Below are 17,734 nucleotides of genomic sequence, written 5' to 3' on the forward strand. Positions count from 1 at the left end.
GCCCTGCGCATCTCTCCTAGACTGTCCTGACCGGTCCGCGAACTTCACTTGTCCGCCACTGTTGATGTCATTTGTTTAGTTCCTACCAGGCTACGGTGATGCCCCACATGGAGCTCAGAGTTACAGCTCTTTTTACCTCACATTCATGCTCAACCATTGTTTCCCACAAAACCACCACTCTACCAAGAAGGCTGGGCCCAGGGGAAGCATCCTGACCTCGGCAATATCCTATGGAGACCGACACTTCCCCGGGATCCACAAGGTCCCCCGTGTGGAACTTAGGTCACATCTTTTCAAGGTTATTTTATCTCAAGTTCTGAGTGGTATGCATAACCTGGGGCCTTTATAGGAGCTCCTCTGATCACTCCCCAAAGACTTAAACATGGAAGAGGAGTTAGGACCTCATTTTACTGGCGAGAAACTGCATCATCATAAGATACATTGTTGGTGGGGTAGGTATGCTAAGGCAAAATCAAAAGAAGCTATACCAGAGTGGTTTGCATAATATTCATTTTAGAACAATGTAGTTTCGGGGGTGGGGGGGGTGGGGGAATCACTGTCCTTAACATAAAATAATACAATTTTAATACTGTCATTAGTGATACAGCTTCATTTCTCTCCAGTTTTCTTGACTGCTCTCTTCTTGCCCTCACAGGCTAAGCAACCTTAAATGAGTTTTATAACCTTTCAACCTCAGATTTCTCACTTATAAAATGGGGATGAATATCTACCTTAATCAGATTGAGAAAAATTAGAGGATGTTTGTATGGTGGTTAGCACAGGGTAAGTGCTCAACTAAATGTTGCCTAATATGAACATGGTTGAACAGGGGGACCAATCTTGCTAGAGTACAGGGTATCTGTTCAGGAGGAGAAACAGATTAGAGCCATAGAAAATGTGGATGGTCATCTCATTTTGTCTCTGGAATTCTGTATCATGAATATCATAAACAAGTATCACCTCTATGTATTCTCTAATGTTCCAGCAGGTGGGAGATCTGACAGTTATAGGTTTTTTTCTCTAGCATGGCACCTCTGGTGCTTAATCAAAACACATTTCCGACTGAAGGCCTTCCCACAGTCATTACATTTATAGGGTCTTTCCCCAGTATGGATTCTCTGATGTTGGATAAGGTTTCCCTTGCAAATGAAGCTTTTCCCACAATCAGTACATTCATGAGGCTTCTCTCCAGTGTGGATCTTCTGGTGCAGAAAACGATCTGAGTTCCACGTGAAGCCTTTCCCACAGTCCTTACATTCATAAGGCTTCTCCCCAGTGTGGATTCGCTGATGTTGAAGAAGGGCTGGGTTCCGAATAAAGCTTTTCCCACACTCCTTACATGAATATGGTTTCTCCCTGGTGTGGATTCGCCGATGCTGTAAAAGGTTTGCATTCTGATTAAAACCCTTCCCACATTCCTTACATTCAAAGGGTTTCTCTCCTGTGTGTATTAACTGATGCCGAATCAGTTTTGACTTCCAAATGAAGGTTTTAGCACATTCTTGACATACATAGGGTTTTACACCTGTATGACTTATCTGATGTGCAATGCAATGTGATCTAAAACTGAAAGTCTTCCCACATTCCTTAACCTCTCCATTATGAATTCTCTGATGTTGATACAAGTCTTCAGTTTGATCAAAACACTTGCCACATTCTTCACAGACACAGAATACCCGCTCACTTAGAATTTTCCGGTGTATAGCCAGGTGGGTGTTAACATCAGTATTTTCTGACCTCTCTTCTACTGAGATCATTTCACCTTTGGCAATCACTTCCATAATATCATTTGTAGTGTTCTCCACACTTCTCCCATTGGGGTAGTCACACCATCTTCCTAACCTGCATTTCTCCTCTTCATGGGTTTTTCCAAACCAGAATCTCCCAGACCCACACCACGGGGGTCCTCTTGATGGTACCATGTGGTCCTGCGGCTCCTCAAAAATTTCCTCCTTCAGAATAAAATCTTCTTTCTCATCACTCTTCAACACACCCTCTGGAAAAAGAAATCAGAGCTGCAAATGTCATGATTACCCATGACAGAGTGACTACAGTCACCAATATATCCATTTCTCTCCAAGTGCCAGAGGCCTGACCTAGCTGAAATCGCAAAACAGAACTAACACATAGAAAGCCACCAAAAGCAAAAGGCAACAACTAGACAGAGAATTCCTAAGGGCTGTGAATCTCAGCACCAGACCCAAGCATGGGGTCAGTGGTGCTCTTGGGAAATAGTCCAATTGAATCTAAGGGGGACAAGTCAGAATTACTTACAGGTGGTCTAGTTTATAACATAAGAACAAGCCAGGATTCTGGGCAAAAGACCTGGTCAGAAATCAAGAATCATTGTGGTATACCTGCGGAACCTGAGCTCATCACACATAGAGGGGAGCAGCAAGAAGAATCTCCCTCATACTTGTTAACATAAAAAGGAAGTGTAGTCTTCTCATTCAATCCAATCACCAGGGCTGCCATGAAAAGTACTTCTCCAAACTACTTGAGGCAGAGCTGAGAAAAGACTGTCTCCTCTTTTTTCTCATAGGGTGTTATTCACACCTCTTTCACAGTATCATATTTTGCTATAATTATACATTTCCATATAATGTCCTATTATTAGATTGTGAGCCCTTCTGGAATAGGCACCAAATATTACTTGTTTTTTAATCCTTGGCAACTAACACAATGAGTAAAATATAAGTGTTTACTTTTAAAATGTTGGTTGACTATAGGCCATCTATTCAGTTTGAGTCTATGACCCAAAATGCACCCAATTTAATTAATTGTGCCTGTTCAATTGAAGTTGGAAACTTGGAGTTTTTCTCTTGATTGATTTGGAGATTTTTAGAGGATCTTTTTTTTAGAACATAAATAGTAAAATGGACTTTTAACATTTTACAATGGGAAATACAAAGGAAAATATGTGACTAGGAGAAAAGTGCTCATTTCCTTCTCACCAGTAAGGGGGTTCAGGTTCAATGGCTCTTCCTCCTGCTCAAGATGGGATATCCAAGCAGGAAGGGACACCATGGCAGGAGGGAGCACTGTGTACAGTGTGAGCCTTCTGACTCTGTGCCAGGCCCCACTGCGGTAGGGAAACACTATGCCCCAGCTGAACCTTTTGGTGCAGGGAAGGGTAGTATATAACAAAAAAAGGAAAAGTAATGGATAGCCTGCTAAGATATATATATAGAAGGCTGGCTCCGTGGGAGGAGTGGAGCCCATTAGGAAAGAAGCAGAGATGAAACGTGTAAGAAGAGAATGAAGGTGGGTGGAAAGACTGGCAACACATATGACTTGAAATTTAAGGGGCATAAGAATATAAATAATAAGCCCTGGCTGGATAGCCAGTTGGTTAGAGCATCATTCTGATATGCCAAAGTTGCTGGCTCAATCCCCAGTCAGGGCAAATTCAAGAATCAACCAATGAATGCATAAATAAGTGGAACAACAAATTGATCTTTTTTTCTTTCTTTCTTTCTTTCTCTCTCTCTCTCTCTCTCTCTCTCTCTCTCTCTTTCTTTCTTCCTCTCTCTCTCTCTCCCTTCTCTGTCTAAAATAATATATATAAAGGATAGAAAATAGAGGTACGGGAAATTGTTATTCCATCAGTTCCCCAAAATATGAAAACATATCACTCACTTTAAAATGTCAAGAAGAAATAGGAAAGGCTAAGGTTTCTTCTGTCTTTCACTTAAGAAAAAATCAGGATAGGATGGACTTGCAAGGAGCTATACCAGAGGCTATGTCAGGAAACCATGATCTCTGAGTTTCCTTCCTTCCTATCCATCTTTCTATTGCCATCTTTTCCACAAAGAATCGACAATGGGTCTCTCTATAGCAGTGGTTCTCAACCTTCCTAATGTCGCTACCCTTTAATACAGTTCCCCATGTTGTGGTGACCCCCAACCATAACATTATTTTCGTTGCTACTTCATAACTGTAATTTTGCTACTGTTATGAATCGTAATGTAAATATCTGATATGCAGGATGTATATAGGTGACTCCTGTGAAAGGGTTGTTTGACCCCCAAAGGGGTCACGACCCACAGGTTGAGAACCGCTGTTCTATAGCATCCACAAGAACTGGCCTCTCAGCCTCACTCAGCTATTTCCAGAGTCACTTTTTACTCTAAAGATAGACACCTCTACACAAAAGTCCACTCTAATACACAATTCTTTGGGCTTAGCTAAGATCTGTCCCTTTGGAATGCCCATCTGAAGCCTCCAAAGAAACAAATCACCTCTACACCTTCCAAATGACAACCTTTTACTGCTAAAGCCAGGGACTGTGTGTTCCCTGAGCAGTCTGTCCTCTTCTCTGAGACAAAAGTGGAGTGTGAGTAGGAGCATGAGCTCCAGGGAGATCTGCTGCAGTTCAGGGAGCTAGGGAATGGCTTAAGGAATAACTTAGCTGTTGGCTTTCTGCCTAAATTCCCTTGGGTGGCAGCGGAAGTAAGCATCGAGATCCTGGGAATATAGAGGACCCTGTAGTTATCTCCCTACATCATTCTCTCTCTCCCCCATTACGGAGTAGCCATGCCCTTTGGGTGGAAGTGATCCCAGCTCCAGCTCCTAGTGTAGGCCTCTCTCTGGTCTAAGCTAAGCAGGTTGTCCCACCTGACTAACTACATGAGAGATCAATTCAGGGTCCACAGTCCAAGCCAAGTCCATTGGTGCACAGTACTTCCCTGGACACAGTCATTGATTTAGAGCTGGCATGAGTCTTAAGCTGGTGCATTGGAACAATACTCAGACTCTGATTAGCAATGGTTCAAGTCTGCAGAAGGCCTGCTTCACAACTACCAATCACCTTTACAATCCTGAGAGGAGCCAGACTGTAGACAAGGCCAACATACAAGGAGATGGAAACGAGCAGAGACTGAAATTCTGATCAAATTACTTGCAGCCTACTCTATCTATGCACTTCCCAGTTACATGAAATAATAAATTCCTCTTTACTGTTTAAGCCAATTTGAACTGGGTTGTTACTTGTAATCAGGAGTTTCTAAGCATGGAAAGACTGATAGATGCAGCAAGGAACTGTGAGAACGGAGAAACTGAGGGTAGAGTTTGAGTCCCACTGTGCCCACAAAAATGCCCCTGTGGGGAGAAGATAGAATGGAGCCAACGAGGCAATAAGGGGACAGAGTTCTCACTGAGAAGTTAGGAGCAGGAAAGCCCTGTGTTGGGCCTAAAGGAATGCCATGGCTTTCCCCACTAGAAATCCCTGAGGAATAGAAACAGTTTGGTTCAGGGTTACTGAAACGTCTTGATTTATCGTGACAAAGATGGCCGTGATGCCCCAAAGGGCAGCCAGAATCTTCTGCTGGAGATTACAAGCCACCTTGATCAGAGAGTGAACAGAAAAGTCAGGGAGTAAAAGTAAGTGGCGGCCATGTAAGAACATCAAAGATGGGGAAGAGAAAAAATGTGTGAATGAAGACGGCACCCAGAGGAGCCAGGATGAATAAAACAAGATGGGGACACAGAGAACAAAAAGGAATCCCCCTGCTGTTCACAACACGAGGCTAAGAGAACACACAACTCTTACAAGGTAAAGATCGAGACAAGGGGACCGGTCAGATGACTGACGCGTGTGTCTCCACTCACCTGAGGACACGCCCTTCCAGCCCTCTCCGTCCAGAGCTCCCTGAGGAGCCGAGCACCAGGGGGCTTCCCCTCGCTCCAGCCGGGAAATCAGAGCCGGTTTGGGAAATAGAAACGCTGCTTGAGGGGAAAGAAATGGGACAGACAGGTGAGTGGGGCCACAAAGAGTAATCCCAGGGTCCTCCCTCTGGCCTGCGTCTCCAGGGGAAGAAGGGGAAAGAAGGGAAATCACCAGGGAGAACAAGAAAAGGACATCCAGGGAAAGGGGATGAGACCCAGGGAAGAGGGGCCAGCGGCTTCCAAAGGTCAGCACGTAGAGCAGGAGATGCTCATAACAGTTTGAGTGAGCAAACAGGCGATTTCCCTCACGGAGGAATGGAGCTTTCTGGTTCTCTCCCTCTTAGAGCTCTCAGGTTCAGACAGCTGCATGGCCATGTGGTATTAGGCTGCGTCTCCCAAATTTAGGGGAATGAGGGCTTTGTGGGGCAGCAGGAATCTGCTCCCTTCCCACTGTACCCACAGCACAGGGGTTGGGAGGCGGGCAGCTCTGACCCTGGGGCAAGGAGGTCCTATGTGAGGCCCGAAATGCTAACAGGACTTCCTACTGCCCAGGATCCACTGAGGTTGGGTCATTAAGAATCCATGAGCCTGAAGGTGCTGCTCGGCCGGCCGAGGGCTCTGGAAGATTCCTGAGCCTCTGAGGAAGAAGGAACCAGGAAACTCTGAAGGACAGAGAGGGAGTCCTAGGGGAAAGACCCTTACCCAGGGAAGCCACGGCCCCGTAATTCTCCAGCATCACATCCCTGTACAGGGCCCTCTGAGGGCAGGTCAGGCAAGTCCATTCGTTCTCAGAGAAGTAGACAGCCACGTCTTCGAAGGTCACTGAGCCCTGAAACAACACGTGTTTAAATGCCCTATCCCAGGACCGAGGCTTGGAGTAAGGGGTACACCAGGCACGAAGAGGCACTGGAGGGGATGCTGGTTGAGTTTCTGGATTCTGAATGTCTAAAGGAACTGTCAGCAGATCTTGCCGCCCCGCCACTTACAAAGATGAAAGCGATCGGCCGTCAGTAGTCTCATGTCTCTTCATCTTTACTTCCGCAAACCTCCTCTCATCTTCTTCATGAGTCTGTGCAGGTTTCCTCTTCCCATCCCTTATGCCAGAAACAACTGTCTGTGCTCTAGGTGTGATCCTCTCCCGTGAGTCCTCCTTCAGAGGTCACCAATGGCGAGAACAAAAACAACCACCATTCAGTGAGCCTGCGCCGAACACTTCACATATATCACTTTGTGTAGGTCTCATGACCTATGAGGGTGTTCGATCCGTTTTATGGAAAAGGAAACTGAGGACCAGAGATCACCTTCCCCCAAGGATACAGACTGAGACACACCACCCGCCCGCCTGACTCTCTGGCTCTTACCTGCTGTGCCACACTGCCTTGTCTTCACCCCCCACCACCACCCCTGCCCTATGTAGGACCCTTTCTCTTCTCTCCCTCCATGTCACTGCCACCAGCCGAAGAGGCAGCTAAGGGCTCCCAGAACACCCAAGCTGCTCTGGAAACTGTACTCAACAGGACAGACTCAAAACTCTGACTTTACTCTCTGCGCTCCCCCACCCCAAAATACTAACACACCCCACCCTGCTTTTTCTTGCCCAGGCCCCAGTCTCAATGTCCCCTTTTTCCAGTATCTCTGGGAGCCAGAGCTCCTGCACCTTTTCTTTCCTTTCTCTCTCACCCTCTTAAGAAACAAAGAGCTCTTAGCGCCATCAAGACTTCTAATTCCTGCCAAAACCGGTTTGGCTCAGTGGATAGAGCCTCGGCCTGCGGACTGAAAGGTCCCAGGTTTGATTCCGGTCAAGGGCATGTACCTCGGTTGCGGGCACATCCCCAGTGGGGGGTGTGCAGGAGGCAGCGGATCGATGTTTCTCATCAATGTTTCTAACTCTCTATCCCTCTCCCTTCCTCTCTATAAAAAAATCAATAAAATATATTTTAAAAAAAAGACTTCTAATTCCCAACCATTGCCTCAATCAGGATGGAAATCTTCATTCTATGGGGGCACCAGTCTGGTCCATTTCCTGCCAATTCTTGCCCAATAAAGTCCCCATAGCGACTTACCCTGCACTCCCAGGCTCAAAGGCTGGCTCACCTACGCCTACCTAAAGAAGTCCAAATCCGCGGCACCGTAAACAACCCCATTCAGGGGCCCAATTTACCTGCCAAGGATCATCCCGAGCCACCCCCCTTAATTATCTTTTATCTTGTCACCATCCTGTTATGAACTCAAACCCTTTCTTTGCCCAGATCTGAGCCCTGGCACCTGCAGCTCCCCCTGCCTGAAGATCCAGGCCCTCCCTCCTAAGCCTGCAAACTCATGTTCATCTCAAGACCTGGCTTAAATATAACCAGTTCTGTACAACAGGCGTCATGGAAATTCTGGGCAACTGTCACTGCGCACAGCGCTGTGAACAGCTCTGCCCAGCACCCGGCTCGTGTGTGCAGCTAGCCACACGCAGTGTGCTTCTCCTGATGGTGTCACTCTAAGTGTCAAAGCCACTCTGCTCCCAGCCTCTTCCTCCAGGTCCTCCATTCTGGGATGTACCCCAATTTCCCGGGGGCCTCACTACCCCCTTTCTGCCCTTTATCTGGGCCTAGAGCCAGGGCACAACTGAGTCAGCTTTGTGGTGCCAGTGCCGCACGCACCAGGTGCATCCAGGGCCAGCACCCGCTGTCCCAGCAGCAGCTCGAGTGGCCTGGCCATGACCTGGGCCGCCCACGGGGAAGTGAGTGTGCCCTGGGCCCACCCGGTGTGGGGAAGGGACGCTCCAGACAGGCGAGGGCCTGGCATAGTGGTCCCGTGTCCAGGGGTCCTGCCAGCCATGCTAGCCCCACACCCAGCAGCCCACGCTCTGCACGGGCCAGGGCTCCGCAAGGGAGAGGTGAAGGCTGCAAGATTCGTGCCACTCTGGCTTCTCCAGGAAGATGGAGGGCACCTTATCTCTGTGGTCCTTCTTTCTTCCCTCCAAAGATCTCCCTGAAACATCCACTGCCAGGGGCACCGCAGGCTTCCTCTGGGAACCCTTTCCAGGCCCTCTCCCCACGGACCACACGTCTCCATTTCTCTGCACCCTTGTAGGGTGGATGCTGACATAAGCTACTATAGACTTCACTTGACTATGTGCCTTAGATCTGCCTTCCTTTACTGTTTTACATTCCTAGAGAACAGATGACTTCCTGGATATGTTCATCTTTGTGCCTCTAACCTCCACCCAGTGTCCAGCACCTCTTAGGGCCCAGAATCTTAAAGTGCCAAGGAGTATTTGTTGAATAAAATAAATGTTGAACATTTCTTCAAATGTTCAGTTGAAGAAAAGAGGGTCCAAAGAGAGGAAATGGCTTACCGAGCATCACACAGCATGTGAGGAAGTTAAACTCAAACGGAGTTGTGGAAATAAATGAAGACCACCCAAACGGGAACAAGCAAACGATATTTATTCAGAGTTTATAACAGCAAGGGAGCTGGCCATAGTCACTTGCATTTGGCAGAAACTCAAAGTACGCAGAGAAGTGGGAAAGCTTTATAGTGGGAAAAAAGGAGGCTTCGGGTGTGCTCTGAGAGGAGATTTGTTGCCATGAGGGTTGGCTAGGAGCAAAACATTGTATGTAATTGGCCAGGGGGGCATATTAATCAAACTCTGGCTGTTTGGGGATACAAGGGTTATTATGGCTTCCTGGACTCGTTGACACAGATAGCAGTCTGACTTGGACTGGTTAGTGCAGATAATGCATTACCGTCCCGGGCTGATTGCTTGAGGTTGCAGGTCAGAGTTCTATTTTTCTATATGGTCTGGCCATTATCCATATGTATATTCAGTCTCTTCTATGCACATAATTATTCCCCTTCCCTTCCCCCATAATCAGAACACTCTTTGGGTTTCTGCCGGAATCAGTGCTTCCTGAATAGCAATTCTTTGATCTTAAGTAAAGACAGGCTGCCTGGCACTTCGGCTTTTTATTTTTAGGTTAACACCGATATATGCGTGGGCCAGGTTGTCAAGAGCCCAGCGGCCATAAAGGAGTTCCCTTCAATTCTTGGAAAAAAGAAGGAATCTTGAATGCTAGGAAGGCAAAGGAACCATAAGTAAGCCCATCCCTAACTTAAGTGAAACTATTACCCAATCTAAAGGCAGAGTGAAATCATTTCTCCCCTGCGCCTCCAATCCAACGGGACTGCTGTTGCATTACCGAGCATCACACAGCATGTCTGGGGTGAGGCTGTGGGCAGGAAGTGGTAGGCATTGGGGGGAGCAGTCAGTACCGTCTAGAAGAGGAACAAAGGGCAAAAAGACTGGGAGGTTGGCGGTGCAAACGGACTAGAGACCGCACAGAGAACCCCAATATAGTAACCCCAACAGATAAATGGAACCTTCTGGTCGGTGCCCAGTTGTTCAACATCCTGGGCCAAGTATGGATAAAGGCGGAAGGACACCTAAACAATGCTCTCGGGGGGCTTCTGAGAACCCCCGCGAATCCGGGCCAAGTGATGGCTTCGCTCAACGTGCAAGTTAGAATCAGCGGTGATGGGAGGGAAGGAGGCCCCTCTCTGCTAATCCTTCTCCAAACCCAGAGAAGAGATAGAAGAGGGCTAGGCAGGCAGGGACGGGATCCCAGGCGGGTGTGGAGGGTGGAACACTGCAGACCTGGGCGGAGTGCAGCTTGCTGACCGCGCCCGGTCCCGACAGAACGGACAACCCAACGGGGCGGGGAAGAAGGGTGCGGGGAGACGTGAGCTTTAAGAGGTACTACGGCAGAATTCTTCGAACGAACCAAGCAGAAGCCAGCAGAGCATATGTCTACCCCTAGACTAGGAAACTTAACTGGCCACGCGGTTGGGCCCGCTCCCTGCTGCTCCCTATGGCAGGGAGTCTGTCTATGTCTCAATGACCGCTTACCGTCTTTGTCCGGGAACTCATTCTTCAAGTTTGCAAGACAACGAACTCGGACCCGAACAGAAATTTTGACATCACCAGCCCCACTGCCTTACTGACCGCTCTGCAGACGAACTGATAGGCACACAGCGCCTTGGCGCAAACGCTCCACGAGGGACCCCTAAACCAGAGCGCAGGCTCCAGAGCCGGAAGTGCGTCACCGCTTTTCCGGCCGTGGCCCCACCCCTCTCCCGTGCCGCAGCCGCTCTAGCACGCCCGGAGGCCGCCGCTGCGTGTCGTTGGTCCTTTCAGGCCGTCCCGCCCGCCGCGGTCACGCCGCCCCTGCGATCTGCGGCGCTGCCGCTGAGAGTGGGAGGGAGGCGGAGACCCGTCTCGGGGTCGCCCTGCTCCGTCTAGATCGCTGGCCCCGGTCCATTCAGAGGAGCTGGGAGGCCTCCGCCGGCGGAAGAGCCAGGAGTCCCTGCTGGTCCCTCTGGCCGCCCCGAAGTCTGGATCTGTTGGCGGCAGCGGGAAGGGCACCTGTGGGGCCAGACTGGAACCCGGGTTCTGCAATCTCAGTACTTGAGTTCAGAGCCAAGACTCGAACTATAAGAGAACATTTATTTATAAGATCACAGAGTTAGAAGAAGTAATTGGTAGAAGAAATGGGCGTATGAAACAAGTTATAGAGGCAAAGGAAGGGCTCTTGGAGCTTAGAAGTGAGGGAGGTAACGGTGACAGGCCTGGAGGGAAGAGGGGGTGGGCGGTGCTGGCATGCTCCTAGGTGGGAGGGATTGGATCCTCCCTCCTAAGGGTTTTAGGGGTGGAGATTTTAGGGGAGGTCCCAGGGCAAGATCTCAATAGATAATTCAGCAGCGTTCCAGGCCTGTCCTTTCAGGGCTGTGGTCTCCACTGATTGATTGGCCGGCACCAGGGCAGGGGGTCATTATTCAAGGAGGCTGGTCCTGAGGTCAGTCTTGGTGTCTGGTTTTGCTGCTTTTCTGAGCCTGGAGCTGAAATACAACTGAGGCCTAGATGTTATCTGTAGAGAGGAAAGGCCAGGGAGGTCCGAACCACAAGACCAGCCAGTGATATGCTAGGGAAAGGGAGGTCACCCTGGGGATGAGGTCCCAACCTACCACTGTCTGTTGCTAGGCACCTGGTGACCTTCTTGGCCCATGGTCCTTGCTCTGCTCATGTCTGTCTAACTGCCTACCACAGATCCAGACACCCCGTGGCTGGGGAGAAAGGGTTCAATGCAGTGGGTCAAAGCACAAATCCAAACAGCCTGGGGAGCCACGCCCTGCTGGAGGCTCTTCCCCTCAGCTCTGCAGCCACACTGGCCCAGAGTGGGTGTGCACCCTGTACCTTAGGACAACCCTGCCATATGCTTTGAGCAGCACACCCCACACACCTTTATCTCCATCTCTAGCACCACCACCACCCAACACACCTGGCCTTGGCATCCTCCAGGCCTTCATTTAATTGCCACCTGATTAGCCTTCCCGACTCCCCACTCCCCTTCCCACTCGGCTCTTCTCTGGTGCAGCACGTAACACAATTGTAACGATATACTTCTGTGGGCAATGACTGAATATATTTTCCCTTAGACCAGTGATGGCGAACCTATGACACCTCTGACACGCGAACTCATTTTTTTGGTTGATTTTTCTTTGTTAAATGGCATTTATTTTTATTTTTATTTTTTTTAAATATATTTTATTGATTTTACAGAGAGGAAGGGAGAGAGATAGAGAGTTAGAAACATCGATGAGAGAGAAACATCGATCAGCTGCCTCCTGCACATCTCCTACCGGGGATGTGCCCGCAACCCAGGTACATGCCCTTGACCGGAATCGAACCTGGGACCTTTCAGTCCGCAGGCAGACGCTCTATCCACTGAGCCAAACCAGTTTCGGCCAGTTAAATGGCATTTAAATATATAAAATAAATATCAAAAATATAAGTCTTTGTTTTACTATGGTTGCAAATATCAAAAAATTTCTATATGTGACACAGCACCAAAGTTAGGGTTTTTCAAAATGATGACACGCCAAGCTCAAAAGGTTCGCCATCACTGCCTTAGAACATAAACTCCATGAGGGGAGGGACTATGTCTGTCTCATTCAGGTTGTGGCAACATTTCTGGCAGTAAATGACCAGTAAATATCTGTTGAAAGGATAGATGGGGCTGTTCCAAGGAAGGGGGGAATGAATGGATGAGTGGGTGTGAGTGAATGAATGAATGAAGGTGAGAATGAATGTAGGGTGGTACTGCCACCCATTAAAAACTGTGGGACTAAGTTCAGCTAATTGGAGTTGGCCCACAATTTGCCAACTGGATTCTAAGGCTGGAGAGAGTTAATGGTGCTGAGTTCCTGCTGTGCCTTAGGCAGTCAAAGAGGACTTCATGGAGGAAGAGTGGGGATGTTTCCAGCTCCTGAGGGCATGTGGAAATCCTGTGGTTATCTGAGGAGACAGAGTCCCTGTTTGCAGGTCATTAGGAAATTAGAGTCATTCAGGGGTGATCAGAAGTGGTTGGATTGAATCTGAACTTTACCTTTCGCAACAATGGACTGGGCTCTTTGACTGGTATGGACACCAGTCTATACCAGGCGACCACCAGATGAATGGCACAGCCTTTACCTTCTGGGGCCTGCTGGCAGGGACCTGAACTGACACCTCCCAGAGGCCCCTATCATCTCTGACATTTCATAATTTCTCAAGATTTCCAGTGTATCCTTGCTAGACAGGTATGCAAACCAGTTGGGCCAGGGCCAGGCCCCCAGCCAGAGGCTCAGAGACTGAAGACAAATAAGGAAGGGGTGGATGTGAAACTTAGTTATTGCTTGGTACGTTTCTGATGAATGAGATAGCAAATGAATGAATTATTGCACATGAGTAAATAAAGGGGTGAGTGGTCAGTAGATCATGGAGGTGAGAGCAGAGGCAAGGAAGGCTTTGTAGAGAAGATGTTGGAGCTGGTAAGGGGCTGACCCTAAGTTACAGGCTTCCTCCTGGTCCCTCCTCCTCCTCCCCCCACATGACCAGGCCCTAGCAAGTGCTAATTTCACTTCCACATACTGTCTCACCAGGGTTATTTATTATAACTTGCAGCTGGTAGGGCAAGGTCCGTGTGGGCAGACCTTTTCACCCCCAGCTTGTCAAGGTCTCCCAGAAGCTCTCTGGACAGTCTGTCCAGAGTTTAACCTGCAAGAGCACAGCCATGGTGCCCTGGGGTCCGGTGCTGGGAGCCCTGTTGGTGGTCATCGTCGGGTACCTGTGCCTGCTGGGGCTTCTCCGGCAGCGCAGGCCCCAGGAGCCCCCACTGGACAAGGGCCCTGTGCCCTGGCTGGGCCACGCCATGGCTTTCCGGAAGAATATGCCTGAATTCCTGAAGCAGATGCGGGCCAAGCACGGGGATGTGTTCACCGTGCAGCTAGGGGGCCAGTACTTCACCTTTGTCATGGACCCCCTCTCCTTCGGCCCCATCCTCAAGGATGTGAAGAGAAAACTAGACTTCGTGGAGTATGCGGAAAAGCTGGTGCTAAAGGTGTTTGGATACCAGTCCGTACCGGGCGACCACCGGATGATCCACTCAGCCAGCACCAAGCACCTCATGGGCAACGGCTTGGAGGATCTCAACAAGACCATGCGGGACAGCCTGTCCTTGGTGATCCTGGGCCCCGCGGGCCCGAGCCCGGATGCCAGCAGCTGGCGTGAGGATGGCCTCTTTCACTTCTGCTACAACATCTTGTTCAAGGCCGGCTACCTGAGCTTGTTTGGCTACACGAAGGACACGGAGCAGGACCTGCTCCAGGCGGAGGAGTTGTTCACGCAGTTCCGTAAGTTCGATCGCCTGTTCCCCAGGTTTGTTTACTCCTTGCTGGGGCCCCGGGAGTGGCTGGAAGTGGGCCGGCTCCAGCGCCTCTTCCACAAGACCCTCTCTGTGAAAGAAAACCTGGAGAAGGATGGCGTCAGCAACTGGATAGCCTACATGCTGCAGTTCCTGAGGGAGCAGGGGGTAGCCCCGGCCATGCAGGACAAGTTCAACTTCATGATGCTGTGGGCCTCCCAGGGGAACACGGGGCCCACCTCTTTCTGGGCCCTCTTGTTCCTCCTGAAGCACCCGGAAGCCATGCAGGCTTTGAGAAAGGAGGCTGCCCAGGTCCTGGGGGAGGCCGGGCAGTCTTTCACCTTCGACGTCAGTGCCCTGCAACGCACCCCAGTGCTGGACAGCGTGATGGAGGAGACCCTGCGGCTGGGGGCAGCGCCCACCCTGCTCAGGGTGGTGCACGATGACCACGTCCTGAAGATGGCCAGCGGGGAGGAGTACCGGCTCCGCAGCGGAGACATCGTGGCCCTCTTCCCTTACCTCTCGGTGCACATGGACCCTGACATCCACCCCGAGCCCACCGCCTTCAAGTACGACCGCTTCCTCAACCCCGACGGCAGCCGCAAGGTGGACTTCTACAAGGCGGGCAAGAAGATCCACCACTACACCATGCCCTGGGGCTCGGGCGTCTCCATGTGTCCCGGCAGGTTCTTGGCCCTGAGCGAGATGAAGCTCTTTGTCCTGCTCATGATCACACACTTCGACCTGGAGCTGGTGGACCCCGACGCGCCTGTGCCGCCCGTGGACCCCCAGCGCTGGGGCTTCGGCACCACGCAGCCCAGCCATGACGTGCGCTTCCGGTACCGCCTGCGGTCCCCTGAGTGAGCTCTGCCAAGGGGGCCGTAAGCCTGGCCAGAGGGGTTCCCTGGGGGTCTTCGTCTCCTCTCGCCCCTCTGCAGCCAAGACCCCCACCGACTACTGCTCCCTGCGGCTCTGTGGCACCCCTACCTCTGTCCTGGTGGTCCTCCTTGCTCTCTTGTCTCCTTCTAGTCACCTCACAGGCTTACCACTCTCTCTCTAAAGCCCCCTCACCGTGGGTTCTGCAGGCCCCCCTGTCACAGGAAGTCCAGAGGAAGGGATTGGGAGATAACACAGGCCTCCACCAGTCCTGCGGGATAGAAGCTGGTCCCCACGAGGAGCTCACCATCTTGCCAATATGACCCCCACCCCCTCCCCTTAATTTTCCCCCTCAATACTATTCCATGTCTTCTGGAATTCGCATTCTAGAACCGTGTTGTCCGATACCAATACAAGGCAAGCCACATGTGTAATTTTTAATTTCCTAGTTGACATATATATTTTAAAAAGAAAAGAAGCAGGGGGTGAGGGGGTGAGAGATCAACCAATGGACTTGTATGTATGCATCTGAGCATAACCAATGGACACAGACAGTAGGGGGGTGAGGGCATGTGCTGGGTGTGGGAGCGGCCGGGAAGAGGTCAATGGGGGGAAAAGGAGACGCATGTAATACTTTAAACAATAAAGAATTTAAATAAATAAAAAATAAAGGCAAGTAAAATTTGTTTTTATAACATATTGAACTTACCCCCATATATCCAAAATATTAGCATTTCAACATGTAATCAATATAAAGAATATTTTTAGATTTCTTTTTTGGTATTGTCTTCCATATCTGGTATGTACTTTTTAAAAAAATGAATTTATTGGGGTGACATTGGTTAATAAAATATATAGGCTTCAGGGGTACAATGCTATAAAACATCATCTGTATATTGTATGTTCAAAAATCTGGTGTGCACTTTTTACCCTTCCAGCGCGTCTCAGTTCAAGCCGGCCCCATTCCAAGTGCTCCACAGCACGTGTGGGTAATGGCCACCAGACAGGGCACAGCCGGTAGAGAAATGCTGCCTCCGTGTAGGAGTGATTCAAGCATTTCTCTCCACGCCCGGCCTGCCGGGCCCTCTGCTCACTCTGCTGCCAGAGACCTTTTTCTAAAAGCATCTCTAATTGTCACTATTTTATTTTCTGGTTCTCCTTTCCCTTCACAGACCTGATATTTAAGTTTTGCCCCAGTTGGTCCCCAAATTGTCCATCCAGTGCAATTCAACTTCGCCAGCTTTCCCTGGTGGAACTCTCTAGGTCTAGAAAGCACAGCTGCTTGCTTGTCCTGGCAACCCCAGTGCCGGCTACTCCTGGAAGTCTTCTTAGGTCTGGCCCCATCCCATCCTCAAGCCTCCAGCTACTGGGGCTCCCCGAGTACTGTTTGCATCACAGCACATCTGTTATGTGTCCTTGCTGTCTGTCCGGGATTCCTCCTCTTGTCTGCTCCCCACACTGGAGCCCATGGGGCTTGGTATCATGTTCCTCATCTCTGACACCCAATTCCCCAGCTGTGGATTAAATTATAGACACCTGACTTCCAGTCTCGGCTAATTTATTTCACTTCCTCAAATCACTTCCTTCCCTCTGTGCCCTCACTCAGCTTTCTGGCATATGAACTAGAGACAGTTCCTGTTGCCATGCTTACCAGGGCTGGGAGACGGGGAGGGGATACTGCCAGAGCTGCAGCTGGCTGATGGCACGGCCTGGCTGGGGCTGTGATTGTGGGAACTGGTGTAGGGTCCTGGAGGAGGGAGGCCCCAGCAGCATGGACCCCCTGCAAGGACTGCCCAGTGGGGCTTCTCTCTGCTACTCCTCCCCCTCCCCCCTGACTGGCATCTTCCTTCCTGTTGAGGTGGCCTGTTCTGCCCTGAGTTTTGCCCAGATACTAGATTAACAGGAGTCTGTCCCCACCAGCTATGTGAGTCTGGGTCAGGGCTGGCTTTCTCTGGGTCTAGCTGCCCCCAAATGCTGACCTACCTGGAGCCTGACAGAGCTTTGACTGGTTCCATCCTGTTCCATGAGGGGCCAGCAGTATACAGAGTTAGTAGGGAGCACAGGAGAGGGAGGACGGGGCTGGGAGGCTGGGGGCTGACCATGGGGAGGGAGCTCCCCAACAATCTGCCCACATAGCCAGGCCTGGTGCCGGAGCAGGTGTGGAATGGAGCAAAGTGGCAGGGCCTTCACATACCTCCTTGTCCCTGCCCAGACCTGGGTGCTGCATCCCATCTCCCCTCCCCCACCCCCCCCCCCACGTCCCCCGTCCCCCGACCCAAAGAACCACGGGCCAGGAGCCTGGCCTGTGGACAGGCCGGGGAAGGGCTGAGGGCTCCAGTCCACTGAGTCAGGGCCAAGATTCTCAATTGAGAATGAACTTCATGGATCCTGTGACCTGTCTGAGGGTAGGCTGGAACCGAGGGAAGCCTCGATGGTCAGGTATGAAGTAAATACAAGACTCC

At 50.3% G+C, this 17,734-nt stretch overlaps 2 protein-coding genes across 2 annotated transcripts; one reads left to right on the top strand and one right to left on the bottom strand.

The window, feature by feature from the left end:
* Positions 1-406: 406 nt before the first annotated feature.
* ZNF662 (zinc finger protein 662) lies at positions 407-10,731 on the bottom strand. The gene is given in 5 exon segments (XM_070391471.1): positions 407-1,015; positions 1,017-1,996; positions 5,611-5,724; positions 6,370-6,496; positions 10,565-10,731. Coding segments are annotated over 5 exon segments (1,284 nt in total). The 5' UTR covers positions 10,586-10,731; the 3' UTR covers positions 407-973.
* A 2,902-nt stretch (positions 10,732-13,633) lies between these two features.
* On the top strand, positions 13,634-16,812 carry CYP8B1 (cytochrome P450 family 8 subfamily B member 1). The gene has a single exon (XM_070391478.1). It carries the CDS (start codon positions 13,767-13,769, stop codon positions 15,258-15,260), a length of 1,494 nt encoding a protein of 497 aa, XP_070247579.1. The 5' UTR covers positions 13,634-13,766; the 3' UTR covers positions 15,261-16,812.
* Positions 16,813-17,734: the final 922 nt, after the last annotated feature.

Source organism: Myotis yumanensis, unplaced genomic scaffold (assembly GCF_028538775.1).
Source record: "Myotis yumanensis isolate MYYU_CA2020_CCGP unplaced genomic scaffold, mMyoYum1.0.hap1 SCAF_14, whole genome shotgun sequence".
NCBI lineage: Eukaryota > Metazoa > Chordata > Mammalia > Chiroptera > Vespertilionidae > Myotis > Myotis yumanensis.